This window comes from Macrotis lagotis, chromosome 1, assembly GCF_037893015.1.
Source record: "Macrotis lagotis isolate mMagLag1 chromosome 1, bilby.v1.9.chrom.fasta, whole genome shotgun sequence".
Classification (NCBI taxonomy): domain Eukaryota; kingdom Metazoa; phylum Chordata; class Mammalia; order Peramelemorphia; family Peramelidae; genus Macrotis; species Macrotis lagotis.
Window position 1 is genome coordinate 332068622 of NC_133658.1, and position 13805 is coordinate 332082426.

Genomic DNA, 13805 nt, shown 5'->3' on the forward strand with positions numbered 1-13805 from the left:
AATGTTTCTTCAATCCCCCAGTTCAGTGCTTTTCAATCCGTACTCAAGAAGCTGTTGAGATTAACACCAAATATATCACCTTTTGGGTCAACCAATTATATAACATATGAATCCTTATTCATTGATTGGGGGGGTACAACAAGGCATTGGGGTTAAGTGACACAGGTAATTATTAAGTGTCTTGAGGCTGGATTTGAACTCAGGTCCTCCTGACTATAGGGGTGGTACTCAATCCATTGAGCTAGCTAGCTGTCCCCCTTCATTGATTTTTAAAAAGGGCCTTTCCATTAAAATAACTTTGTATTTCTGTTCTAAATGAAAATGGATTGACTTGATAATACTTAAATCTTTTATCCTAAATTCAGTGTTAACTTGATCCAACCATTCTGAATAACAATTTGGAACTGTGCCCAGAAAGCTATAAAATTGTGTGTATCCTTTGACCCAACAATCACTACTAGGTCTGTGTCCTAAAAGAAAAGGACCTATTTGTTTGTATAAAGTTATTTATAGCAGCTCTTTTTGTAGTGGCAAAGAATTGGAAATTGAAAGGATATTCATCAATTGGGGAATGACTCAAGTTGTGGTATATGATTATGGTGGAATACTATTCTATTATGTAAGAAAAACAAGTGTAGGGTGGTTTCAGAAACACCTGGGGAGACACAGACACACACAGACACACACACACACACACACAGACACACACACAGGCAAAATGAAGTGAACAGAACCAGAACGTTATACACAGTAATAGCAATATTGTACATTGACTAAGACAATTCAGAAGGACTTATGATAAAAATGCTATCTATCCAGAGAAGGAACTGATAGATTCTGATTGCAGATTGAAGCATACTTTTTAAAAAGTTTTATTTCTTGGGTTTTTTTGTGTTTTTTTAGTGTGGGAGTTTCCTGTGTTATCTCTCACAGTGGCTATGTTTTCATGTCTATACCTGATAATCTGTATCAATTATTTGCCTTCTCAACTTGGGGGTGGTGGTAAAGGGAAAGAGGGAAAGGGTAAAAATTTGAAATTCATTTTCAAAAAACAAGTACTAAAATTGCTTTCCAATTGTACTTGGAAAAATGGCAAAATTTAAAACAAATTCTGAATTGAAAACATTAGAAATACTGCTATTTCCTCTTCATCTGATAACTGGCTAGATATTTTTGCATTTAATTTGAAAAGCTCTGTTAATTTTGTAATTGTAGATATCCCCAGGGGAATTTAAATCCTGTTCATATGATGTTTTCAGATTTATTGCTTGCTCATTGATATTAAGGAAATGTATTGAATTGCTACAAAATTATTCCTGGAAAATTAACAATTTTATTGACTTATTTTAAAAATATTACATTATGTTTATGTTGCAAAACTGAAAAAAACTTATGTTGCATATCTTTGAATGAAAATATTAACTACTTCTCAGAGAGTTGCTTGATTAATTCCATGGTTTTAGGTAGTTGATCTAAAATAAGTAACTGATTGAATGATAACTGTAGATTGTTGTCTCTTTCTATGGCCATCTTGTATATGTGCTATTAAAAATTTCAACTTCAATTTTTTACAGAAGAAGCACATATAACCATTTAAGCAGCTGGTTGACAGATGCAAGGAATCTCACCAATCCAAATACTGTAAGTTAATTGCATTTTGTTGTAATTATATTTTAAGTCTATGCTAAGGGAACCTACAAAAGTAAAGCTTTTCAGTGGTGTGACTGAATTTGTTTTCTGATAAGACAACTAAAAACTGTCATGTAATTTGTCACTATGTCATTAAGGAAAACTATCATCCTTTCTCAACTTTTATATGTTCTTTCCATTGATTGTATTCTTTATAAAAATGAAAGGTATATAGACTAATCCATTATGACAACCCAGAGCTTCAGGTTGAGACTTTTAAACCTGTTGAAACCAATACTTGAATTTTAAAATGTGATCATTGTCCTTGTTAATTTTTTTTACACTAATGCCATATTTTATAGTAGACTTTTGGGCTTTGTTAAGGGGCAGCTAGGGATAGAGCACCAGCCCTGGAGTCAGGAGTATCTGAGTTCAAATCCAGCCTTAGACACTTTAATACTTTTTCTGTGTGACCTTGGGCAAGTCACTTAAACCTTATTGCCTTAAATAAAATTTAAAAAAACACTAAAAAATGCTGTTAGAATACAGATTAAGATTTTGGTCCTTGATTTTTGTCTGTTGACACTTCTTTGTAGCTTAAATTTTGCTGTTTCTATATTTACAATATATACACAGAAACATAGTCCCTTGTATTCAGGATTAGTTTTTCTCAATTCCTCTTCTCAAATCTGGGCCCAAAGAGTGAAGGTACAATTGTGTGTGTATGTGTGTATATGTATGTGTGTTTGTGTGTGTGTGTGTGTGTGTGTGTGTGTGTGTGTGTGTGTGTACTATGTATATAGGACACACATACATATATATATACATATATATGTGTGTGTGTGTATGTGTATATATATATATATATACACATACACACACACACACACACACAACAGACTATAATGAATATTGGCAGTCTGGGAAACTGGGAGGCATATTGGGTGGCAGGAGTCTCCTCTGTCCCTGGCAACTTTGTGTTTCTCTTCTCAATTTCCCTCAAATGTGGTATAGTGGAAAATGCACTGAACTTGGAATCAGAAGACCCGAATTTGAATCCTGGTTCTACTGCTTACTAGCTGTTGTGACCTTAGGCAAGTCATTTAACCTCTCAGGGCCTCATTTTACTCATTGGTAATATGTAGGGGTTGGACTAGATGTTTGCTTTCTTTTTCCAGCTCTTCCCCTCCTGGCCACCTTTCTTCTCCTTCTGGCCACCCTTCTTCCCCGCCCCCCCCCCCAAGCATTTAATGATCTGAACCTTCTTTCCTCCTCCAGGACCCCAACAGCAAATTTAAAACCTTATTCTCTATTGTTAATACTGGGGGTGGGTAGATTTCTGTTCTCAGTGCTTTGTTAGCTTCTCCAAAGGAACATTTATCCTAGAGCCAATTCCCTCTCTTGTAGACAATGAAAATAGTATTCACATCTCTATCCTCAGTCCATTAATATACTCCTAATGGTATTTGCTTTTTACCCTTTTTGTTAGAAGGAACTGGTCAGAGAGAGTCTCTAAGGGAGGATGGTTGCCATTCTGGGGATTATGAAGGATACTTGGGGGGCATTAGGTAGTACTAGGGATTTTGGTGAGATGTGCATCCTAGTTATGAAAGGTGATGTCATTCTATAGCTTTGTCTACAGTGTTACCTGCAAGTTTTAGACTTCAACCAAAAAAATGAACTTGGGTCTAAAAGTTAGGCCTGTTGTCCCTCAGTCTTTAAAGATTATATAATTGGAATGGTTGACATTGTTGGTTACTTATGCATTACCTGGAATGTTTGTTTTTTGTCTCTATAAACAGGTAATAATTCTCATAGGAAATAAAGCAGATTTGGAAGCACAGAGAGATGTTACATATGAGGAAGCAAAACAATTTGCGGAGGAAAATGGTGGGTTTCCCTTTTAGGACTTTTTAAGATGGCACAACTCAAGTCATAACTGAGAGAAATATCCAAAGAAAGACAGGGTTTGAGTATTGAAAATTGTTTGACATTTAATAAGTTCATCAAACTGCAGGAAATCTGAAGTGAAGTAAATATAAATTGGACATGGGTACTTACAAAAAACAGGAACAGATTCTTAATCTGATGTTTGTAATATAAATGTTACTGGTTCCATACCTTTATACTAATTCCTTTAGTTGTTTTATAAGGAAATAACTAAATTGTTGAATGAGTTTAGATGAAAATTGAGTAATATCTTTAAGGATTTTAAAATGACCTAAGTTTTTTTCTTTTTTTTTAGGCTTATTGTTCCTTGAAGCAAGTGCAAAAACGTAAGTTATTATAGCTTTCAGTATTTCAGATTGTTTATTTCAAGATGTTTACTTACATCTTAAAAAATGAATACAATTGGGGGCACTAGGTGGTGCAGTGGATAGAGCACTGGCCCTGGAGTCAGGAGGACCTGAGTTCAAATGTGACCTCATATATTTAACAATTACCTAGCTGTGTGGCCTTGGGCAAGCCACTTATCCCCATTGCCTTGCAAAAATCTGAAAAAAAAATGGATACAATTTTTGTTTGATGTGACAAGTTTAGCTTGAAATGTCTTTGTGGCAGGAAGAACACTTATTTACTTAGAACACTAATTTCAGCCCAGACTCAGAAGAGTCCTTAAGGGGGAAGATTATGGAAAGGGTAAACAGACATGGAAAGATTTGCGGGGGGGGGAGGGCAAAGAACATAGTTCTTCATTGATCTTGTTCATTGCTTCTTAGGGGAGAGAATGTAGAGGATGCATTCCTGGAGGCTGCCAAGAAAATCTATCAGAATATCCAAGATGGAAGTCTGGATCTGAATGCTGCAGAGTCTGGGGTACAACACAAACCTTCAGCTCCGCAGGGTGGACGGCTAACCAGTGAACCCCAACCTCAGAGAGAAGGCTGTGGCTGCTAGTGACCTCAAAGCCATAGTCCCATTTCTGACTTCACCTCTGTCTGTTGGAAGCAGCACTTTTTACTGCCTCCTTGTCTTCTGTACATCTTACTGGGTTTGATTTAAAAAACTCTGCTGAGAAAACAGGTTAACACAATACTAAACTGCTAAACAACTTTAGATGTAATCAGGTCCTCAAAGGCAAGTAGAGTAATAAACCTCTCCTGCATGGTAAAGCTAGAAGTTCCCCCCCCCCCCAATTGTCCTTGTGATAGCTATGTCACCAGTACATGATTTAAACTGAGCACTGATGCTGGACTCATGATTTTTAAACTTTTTTGCAGGGCTTTGTTTATCTTGGACGGTTTTAATTTAATGGTCTCTTAAGCCTTTATCCCCACTTCTAACTGTTCCAAGTATGTCCATTATAACGGATAAGTTTATTTGCTGTGAAATGACTTCTGACAGTAGGAAAGGGGTTCTATAACTGCATCTTTTGTTGGAAAAATTTCCCTGTTGGGTGGGTGTTCAATTTTTTTTTCCTGCAGGGGTATGTATGTTTACTTCTGTCTTAGCCTAGCACAGAGAAAATATACATTTATCTTTTTTCTTGTGCTCAATAGCTTTAGCTTTTCCTTCCAACCCATTTTATCTTTATCTTTGTTAATGGAACGTAAATATGTACAAAATTTGAAGGAACTGAACTAACATACATTCTGTGTAAATGATTTTAATGAAGAAAATAAATTGATTACTGGCATTAGAACAGTATATAATATCAGTTTGTACAGTATGACTTAAATGTGACCATGTTCCTCCTCTTGTCCCATTTAACACAAGGAAATAGACACAACTGCATTTTCACTAGGTGATACTGGCTTAAATTCCTTATCCCTGACAGTTTTGGAGCATTCATTTACTGGCAGGGGACATTGTGCTGGGAAGACCTCCCAATTGGAAAGGATTAACACTATCAACTTAACTATTGCTGCCTTTGTTCCATCTCTGCACTATGGTATATCTGCTGTTCTCTTAACCCTGTTCTTGTGCAATCAACAATGTGCTAACCTGCTTTTCTCTTTTGTAAACATTTTTGCATTATTGGGCTGCATTTCCTGCCTTACTGTATAGGAAAAAAAAAGGCTGGGTTTATTATTGCACATTTTAAGCTTTTATACCTTTATCTTTTTGGAGTGGTCAGTTTCTGAACTGGACAGCCAGAAGGGCAGGTCTGCTCTTAGGGGATTTTTAAACTGTGCATTTTTAACACTATGGTGAAATTCTTTCAGTCATATGATCCCTCTTATTTAAAGCTCTGCGGGCCATTTTATGCCATGTTGGCAGAAGTAGTTTTGTAAAAGGGAAAGTGTTGCTAATGGTGTTTCAGTGCACTTACTGACAGGATCAACTTTACACTAGCCAGTTTGGCCAATCAAGTGTTTCCCTTTTGTGGACTAATTTAAAAGTTGTTTAATGTAAAGAAAGCTGGGAACGGTTATTTTTTGAAGACTGCTGGGTAAAGTTTGACCTGTTAGAAATATTGCATTTAGTAAAACTGCAGTGTTTCAAGTACACATTTTAAATCCCTGTTGCAGACAGTAAGGTGAAATTCTCTATTTGTCAGAGTTATAAAAACATGGTGGTACTAGAATATTGTATAGTCATTTGTTAAAAGCCAAAACTGGAATGTGCAGATGATAGGATTTGGATAATTTTATGCACTGTCCTTTTTTTGTTTGTCTTTTTTTTTTTTAACAAGATTCCTGATATAGATTGGTGAATAGTTGAATTTACAGTTGCTCCATTTTGCTGAAACAATTGCACATAAGGGGTTCACCCAGGGACCATAACCTACTATATATTTTTTTTTTTGTTGTGTGTGTATGTATGTTTGATTCTCTCACACACACACAAACACACACACACATACATACATGTCCCATTGGGATATAAGGTAGAAATCACGATCTAATGATTACAGCCTATTTAGGTGCGATACCCTGACTCCCAAAGTTACGATGGGTCCTAATTGTTTCTGTGACAGAAAGATTTGTTCAGACTGCTGTACTCTTCATTTGATGTAACAAAATGCTATTAATCTAAATATTTGTAAATAAAGTACCTGTATCTAGATTAAATTATAATTAGTTGCTTTATTTGTGATCTACAACATTTAAACATTCTACAGTCAAGCAAAATGCTTGACCAAAATTATTGGTTGCCAGGTATTGCCAGACTCATAATGAAATGGCATTATTTGTTACCTATTAACTAAATTCCCAAGTATTAGAGCTCTATTTGGCTTTGTTATTTGCAGAGAAAATAACAATGAGAATGTTCTTCCATGTTACCTTTACATACAGTGCTGATGCCCCCCCCCCAAATAAACTTGGGGCCACATTTTGTTTTTAATTGCATGTAGATGACCCTCTCAATAAAGGTGGGTGCTCAAAAGTGGGAACAAGTGGAATTGTCTTGTTTACCTTAATTTCTGGAAACTGAATTTAATTTCTAGGAACTCAATTTAGAGTTTGGAGAGAAGAAAAAATTGCAAATCAATCATGACTTGAGTCACACTTAAGTAAATGGCTTCACTGGTTTTAAGTAGTTATAGCACCAGTCCCCCAATTATATCTGTTTATTACCTAATTTTTTTTTAAGGTTTTTGCAAGGCAAATGGAGTTAAGTGGCTTGCCCAAGGCCACACAGCTAGGTAATTATTAAGTGTCTGAGACTGGATTTGAACTCAGGGACTCCTGACTCCAAGGCTAGTGCTCTATCCACTGCACCACCTAGCCACCCCTACTTATTCTTTTAGATTAAATTCAAGTACAATGTTAAAAGTACTTTCATTGGACAATAAATTAGGTTTGCAGTAAATTTTTTGTTCACATGTGGAAACAACACTCAAGTTTAGGGTCCTCAAGTTTTCCTGTCAAATGGGTAAAAAAAAGATGTTGGATGTAAGGTCTGAGGACTAATGTTCCCTGTTGCTTGAGTTACCTTTTTTTAAAAAAATTATTTTGGTTTTAGCAAGGCAGTAGTAGGGTTAAGTGACTTGCCCAAGGTCACACAGGTAATTATTAAGTATCTGAGGTCACATTTGAACTCAGATCCTCCTGACTCCACTGCTTTATCCACTGTGCCATCTGGCTGCCCCCTACTTGAGTGATCTTGAACAAGTCACTCAACTGTTCTGAATTAGCTAAGGAGGCCTTAGCTTCCTTATCTGTAAAATGACCCATTAGATTACTTTCAGGGTCCTTTCAGTTCTAACTATGAAACCTAACTATGAAACACATTTTGAAAATATGTTTAATGGATGTTAAAGATGGTTTCTCTTTGAAATGAGTCCACCTCTAAAAGGCAATGTGCTGTGATACCTTGTGTATTTTAGTAACAGTATGGGTATAAGGGTGTCAGTGCTATGGCTAAATTCTATCAATCAGCTTCCAGTAGAGAGTATAAACTACTGTGTTCCATTTCAAATTTGGTTTTAAAATGTTTCAACCAATTATTGGTAAACACTGGACTTGGAATCAAAGGATTCAAAGTATTGAGCCAAAAGTTGATGGGTTCATTTGGACAAAACAATACTTTATAAAACAGTGTGGGGGGGGGGGGCTAGCTCATTAGAGCTGAAATTAAAATTATCTTTTTCCATACCAGTGAAGAGATATTTAAATAGTCTGGGAAGCAACTAGTAACTAGTAACATGGATTGTTTTTTAGAGCCAATGAGGTAGCTTATATTGGATTCCTAAATGCTGTTTCAGAAATATATAAGTAAATATTGAGTTACTTTGTATGTGGGATGAAACTGGGGATGGGGGGTGATTAATGTAAGTATAGTACATAGAATTGGATTTTCTTATGTGTGTGTCTCATACATTTGAAAATTGTTTATGTGTTAAGTCTTCAGTGGTGCATATATCACATCACAAAATGCTTATGCTCAAGAAATAGGGAAATTATGCTGGTATTAAAAACATGTATTTGTAAAGTCATAAAAAAGTACTCTTGTGTACTAAAAGCAGATGCTTACTATTTAGGCTATATTTTAAGAAACTTATTTTTCTATCTTGAAATGGCATGGGTGCAGTGGAAATAACAATGCCACTCACCATCTGATTGATCCTTGGGCAAACCGCTTTACTTACCTCACTTCTCTGAGCCATTTTTCCCATCTAAAATCAGACTTGAATTTGGACAACCTCTTTTGAGATTTAAGCCTAAATAACTGTCATTCACTGGGAATTGTAAGTGGTTTGATATTCCCACACAAAAATGGCACTTAAGACAAATTTGTTTAATCTTTTTTATATGAAAATATATTTCACACAAAACACAAACTTGTTAAGATTAACAAATGTAGAGGAATTTGAATTCAGCAAGATGTTCTGCTACACCAGTACAGACAAACTTTCAATTTACACTCTGCAATATGTATTCCAAAGGAGTGGTATGTTTATAAAAAATTTGTGGCATTAGCTTCACATCTTGTTTGAATTTTATGCATTGCTATTTCCATATGTACAAACAACTTAGAAAATCTTTGCATTCATAGTATAAAACATGCTTTCCTTAGGAAGGTGGTCTAGGATCTGAGTTGGTTTTTAAGCAAGGTCAGATACAAGGGACTCTTATCTGAGTTGAGGTAGTAGACATTTCCTCAGGTATGGAAGACAGTGTTCCAAGTAGTCTCTTGTGGCCAGTCATTGTGACAAGGCCCTTCCCTGCAGACACATAAAATAGAGGGATGAAATGAACAATAACACACACACAAAAACCTATCTTAAGATATACCTAAATGGTTGACTAGTTTCTTTTTTTTAAATGAGAGCTCACATTTATAGGGTACTGGAAATATGGAGAAACAATGTTACAGGAATCTTACAGTTTCAAAGGTACTTAAACTGTTTCAAAAGTTAGAATCATAATTGTACTGTAACAAAATTTTATTTTCAAACTACCTCCAAAAATTTGATTGTAATAATGGAATTTGTGGCAGCCTTCTAATCTTGACCCACAGAATTTCAGATTAAGAAGAAGCTACAAGAACATCCACTATGAATCCTGCCTGAAGCAAGTATCCCCTTGTATAAAATCTCCCAAGTAATCATAAAGACTTCTTTGTAAAGAACTCCAGTAAAGTAGAACCAATTGAACCAATTCTTTATCAAGTAAGATAATATTTGTAAGAGTGTTTACCTGGCACACAAGAGCTAAATAAATGTTTATTCCTCCTTCCTTTTGGAGATTTTTTTTTTTAGGTTTTTGCAAGGTAAACGGGGTTAAGTGGCCTGCCCAAATCCACACAGCTAGGCAATCATCAAGTGTCTGAGACCGGATCTGAACCCAGGTACTCCTGACTCAAGGGCCGGTGCTTTATCCACTATGCCACCTAGCTGCCCCCTTTTGGAGATCTTTAAAGGTGGTTTTCCCCACCTCAAAGTGATTGATAGCTGAAACAATCCTCACTGCAACTTCCCAATTGCTGCTCTGCCTTCTGGGACTAAGGAAAATAATAATAATTCATTTATAAGATACCCTTTCAAATCTTAAACATAGTATGTTTCCTCTCCAAGCTTTCCTCTCCCAAACAGCCCTAATTCCTTCAATCTCTCCAGGTTTTTCTCTGGAAAATTTTTAGAAATTCCTGTTTTAGAAAGTGAAAATAAGTTACAATTTTAATTTTAATTAGGATGTATACCTTCTGAAATTTGCATGAGGACAAACTCATACCATTTTGAGCAGAGTAGTGGATATAAGATATAAGAGCATCTCTTGTTGACAATTTATCTTGAAATATTTCCACATTCATTACCTGAGAATCATGAAAAATCGGAGCTAGTGGCTTTAGGAAAGTGTTGCTTCTTACCTGGTTCCTTGTGAGATGAGAGTCTTCAAGTAGGGAAACTTCCAGTTGTGACATGCTGGGTGTCAGAAACATAGAATCTGCAGTAGTGTTGGTAACCAGTTCATCTAAAGCATCAACTTGTCTCTTTAAACTGTGTAAAGTGCCTTCAGTTTGTTGTTTGCCTTTCATCAAGGCCTCTGCTTGCTTGGACATGGAGCAGCGAAGCTGTGCCTAAAAATTGTTTTGTTGCAATTTAAATGTCTATATGAGCAGTCAAATGCATTATAAACATTACCTTCTAGTGCTAATGGTTTGGACTAAATGATCAAAGGTCTTTCTCTCTGAAAACCAAATTTTTGTTTTGATTTAGTCTAGTTTTTTTTATTTTTGTTTTTGGTAAGACAGTGGGGTTAAGTGATTTGCCCAAGGTCACACAGCTAGGTAATTATTAAGTGTATGGTGCCACACTTGAACTCCGGTCCTCCTGACTTCATTGTTGGTTGTTCTATCCACTGTGCCATCTAGCTGCCCCTGAATCCCAAACTTCTGATTCTAAAATAACTTGTTTCTATGGCACAAGTCACTTCATCTTCTGGGCTTCATCTACAAAGTTATCTTATAATCAGATGATCCCATGACTAAATCCAGTGCTGTTTTGAATGTTAGGTGCTCTCTCAACATTCCAGGACCAGGGGCGGCTAGGTGGCGTAGTGGATAAAGCACTGGCCTTGGAGTCAGGAGTAGCTGGGTTCAAATACGGTCTCAGACACTTAATAATTACCTAGCTGTGTGGCCTTGGGCAAGCCACTTAACCCCGTTTGCCTTGCAAAAACTAAAAAAACCCAAAACATTCCAGGACCAATACTGGATACATTTAGTGCCTCAGTTTAAAATGTGGCAGGATGTAGTAGAAACTGCTAGCTTTGGAGAGAAGGAGACTTGGATTAAACTTGACTTTCCTTTTTTGTTGAGTTGTTTTTCAGTCACGTTCAATTCTTTGTGACTGTATTTGGGGTTTTCTTGGCAAAGATGGAAATGGTTTTTGCCAATTCCTGATCTAGCTCATTTTTCAGAGGAGGAAACTGAGGTAAAACAGGGATAAGTGACTTGCTTAGGGTCACATAATATGATTCTATAAGTCAGATTTGAACTCAAGAAGATGAATCTGACTCCAGGCCAGGTGTTCTATCCATTGCGACCACCTAGTTGCCCCTTGATTCTACTTGTCAAGTGGTATGACCTTAGGCAATGCTATTAATCTCTTTGGACCTTGGTTTCCCCCTCTCTTAAAGTGGGATGGATGGACTCTAAGGTACCTTCTATTTTAAAATGATCCTAACACTTCTTCATTTTAATCTTAGTGACTCATAGAGCATTTATACAGAATACAACCTTGAGTCTGTCTTCATGATGACGTAGCTTCTCTCTCATTGCTTCTCCACGCCAGTGCTCCTCCTTTGTCAAGAAGAAAAAGTAACCATAAATGAACAATCCTAAATAGTCACTAATTCCTTCCCATGAATCCCAGATCTATTGTTTCTAAAACTTACCTTCTGAAGTCCTTTCTATAACATAAATTACAAACTAATTTCTCATATGCATTGTTTTCCAACTTGGAACTCTATACTGATGAAATCAAAGCTTTCGTTCTTTCTCCAAACTACTGGTAGCTGGCTGCTACCCAGTTATGATAAGACAGGATGGAGCTTGTACTCTACTACAAGGTTAAATCAAAGGGTGCAACATAAGGTCAGAGACCATTATGGGGGGATGAAGGGAGTTTTTCTTGAAAGCAATATATGACTTGGGCTTTAAAAGATGGGAGGGATTGAATAATTTAAGAGGGGAAGAAAAAAAACTTGAGGTCCAGGGAAAAGCAGGAGTTTAAAAATGCACATGGGTGGGAAAAATATAGGACATGTTCTGGGGAATATAGAGGGAGCTTAATGACAAAGTAACTGTAAAGAAATGATGAGGTATATGGAACAAGAATCATAAATCCTTACCAAGATGTGAACTTTGGACAAGTTTAGCTTCTCTTCAAAAGAATACTGCCATTCCTCATTGATGGAAAATGGAAAGTTCTCTTTCAAACTTTCCATTTCATTCTCTAGAGTTTCTGTTTTTTCAAAAATGGCTTCTAGATCTTCTAGTGACTCTGGAAGAGACTGGTTGAGATTCTGAAGGCCAGTTCTGAGTTCATTTTTTACTTCTAATTTTAGTTGCTTCATTGCCGCGTTAATTTCCTTATGTTGTTGATCCAAATCCTTTTGATTTTTTAGCTAAACAGTAATCAAAATAGTTGGATAATTTTAAGAAAAAGAATATACTTAAACTTGATTCAAGCATTGCTCCTGAGCTGGTTTACATTAAGCAATGTATGGTCAAATGGAAAGAATTGTATCCTGTCTCAAATTTACCATTTACTAGTTTCATGATCTTATGCAAGTCCCTTGGCATCTGAATTCCAGTTTCCTCCTCTGTTAAATGAGGATAAAAATACTACCTATCTCTTTGAGTTACTAAGAGGAAAATAATTTGTAGATCTCATAAACAGAAGCTATTATGAATCATGTATTCAATTATTAAGTGCATTGTAATGTGTCAGGTATTTAAGAAGAGAGAAAATGAACTGTGACAATGCTGACACCATTTTTTATAATACTTTGAGGTTTACTCAGTACATGTGCATTCCCTCTGAGGTAGGTAATTAAAAGTATTCTCATTTTGCAGATTTTACAGGAAAGTGAGACTCATGGAGATGAAAAGATTTATGCATGTCCAGTGGGATATTGACCTGGTTCTTCTACCTGTTTCCCTGCCTATAAGGAACTTAAAATCTAGTATGGCAGATGAGCACATAGTTAACCGTACTACAAAGAAGACTGTTAAAAGGGTTCACATCTGGCTAAGGTCACTCTTAGAGGAAGTCAACTGGGCCAGACTGACAGGAGAGCCCCCCACCTGCTTCTTGAGTTCTAGATAGTCGCACTGCATCTGATGAAGTTCTTTCATCAGGCGCTTGGCTCGCTCATGGTTATCATGTGCAATTTGCTCAACTGCTGCCATTTCCTTCTGCATACAACTGTTCTCATGTTTTTGATCCTGTAAGAAGGTAAGAGAACATTTAGTAACCATGACAATAAAAAAACATTTCTGTAGTACTTTAGGGTTGACTTGAAACTTTCTTCCTAACAGTTCTCTAGGGGAGGTACAAAACTTAAGTTTCAAACATGGTGGTGGCAAGGAAGGGGGAAAAAAAGTACTAGTGGATACAGTATTTTGACAGCACAGAGTGCTGCTAGCTCTGAAACCAATTATAATTCACATTTTCCCTTACTCAGGCTGCAGAATTACAACTTATAGAGTAGGGATGATTCTGATCTTTTTGTATGACTCATAAGGATGTTTAAAAATTAGAGCAAAAAATGCCTTAAATT

General features: G+C 36.4%; 2 protein-coding genes across 6 annotated transcripts in view; one reads left to right on the forward strand and one right to left on the reverse strand.

Moving 5' to 3' along the window:
- The window catches only part of RAB14 (RAB14, member RAS oncogene family), a 28216-nt gene extending 19930 nt beyond the window's left edge, over positions 1-8286 (forward strand). For 3 of the 4 annotated variants that reach the window (XM_074211691.1, XM_074211690.1, XM_074211692.1), the window contains 4 exons: positions 1575-1641; positions 3432-3519; positions 3875-3905; positions 4350-8286. In XM_074211691.1, coding sequence (XP_074067792.1) covers positions 1575-1641; positions 3432-3519; positions 3875-3905; positions 4350-4527 — 364 coding nt within the window. In that variant the 3' untranslated portion in view covers positions 4528-8286. The remainder of the gene's footprint in view (positions 1-1574; positions 1642-3431; positions 3520-3874; positions 3906-4349) is intronic. The other variant, XM_074211689.1, reaches the window with a different exon arrangement.
- Positions 8287-8781: 495 nt separating this feature from the next.
- The window catches only part of CNTRL (centriolin), a 97301-nt gene continuing 92277 nt past the window's right edge, over positions 8782-13805 (reverse strand). Inside the window, exons 39-43 of one of the 2 annotated variants that reach the window (XM_074211687.1) lie at positions 13330-13470; positions 12372-12647; positions 11758-11820; positions 10387-10596; positions 8782-9241 (exon numbers count right to left, since the gene is read on the reverse strand). In XM_074211687.1, the coding sequence (XP_074067788.1) occupies positions 9221-9241; positions 10387-10596; positions 11758-11820; positions 12372-12647; positions 13330-13470 (711 nt within the window). In that variant the 3' untranslated portion in view covers positions 8782-9220. The remainder of the gene's footprint in view (positions 9242-10386; positions 10597-11757; positions 11821-12371; positions 12648-13329; positions 13471-13805) is intronic. The other variant, XM_074211688.1, reaches the window with a different exon arrangement.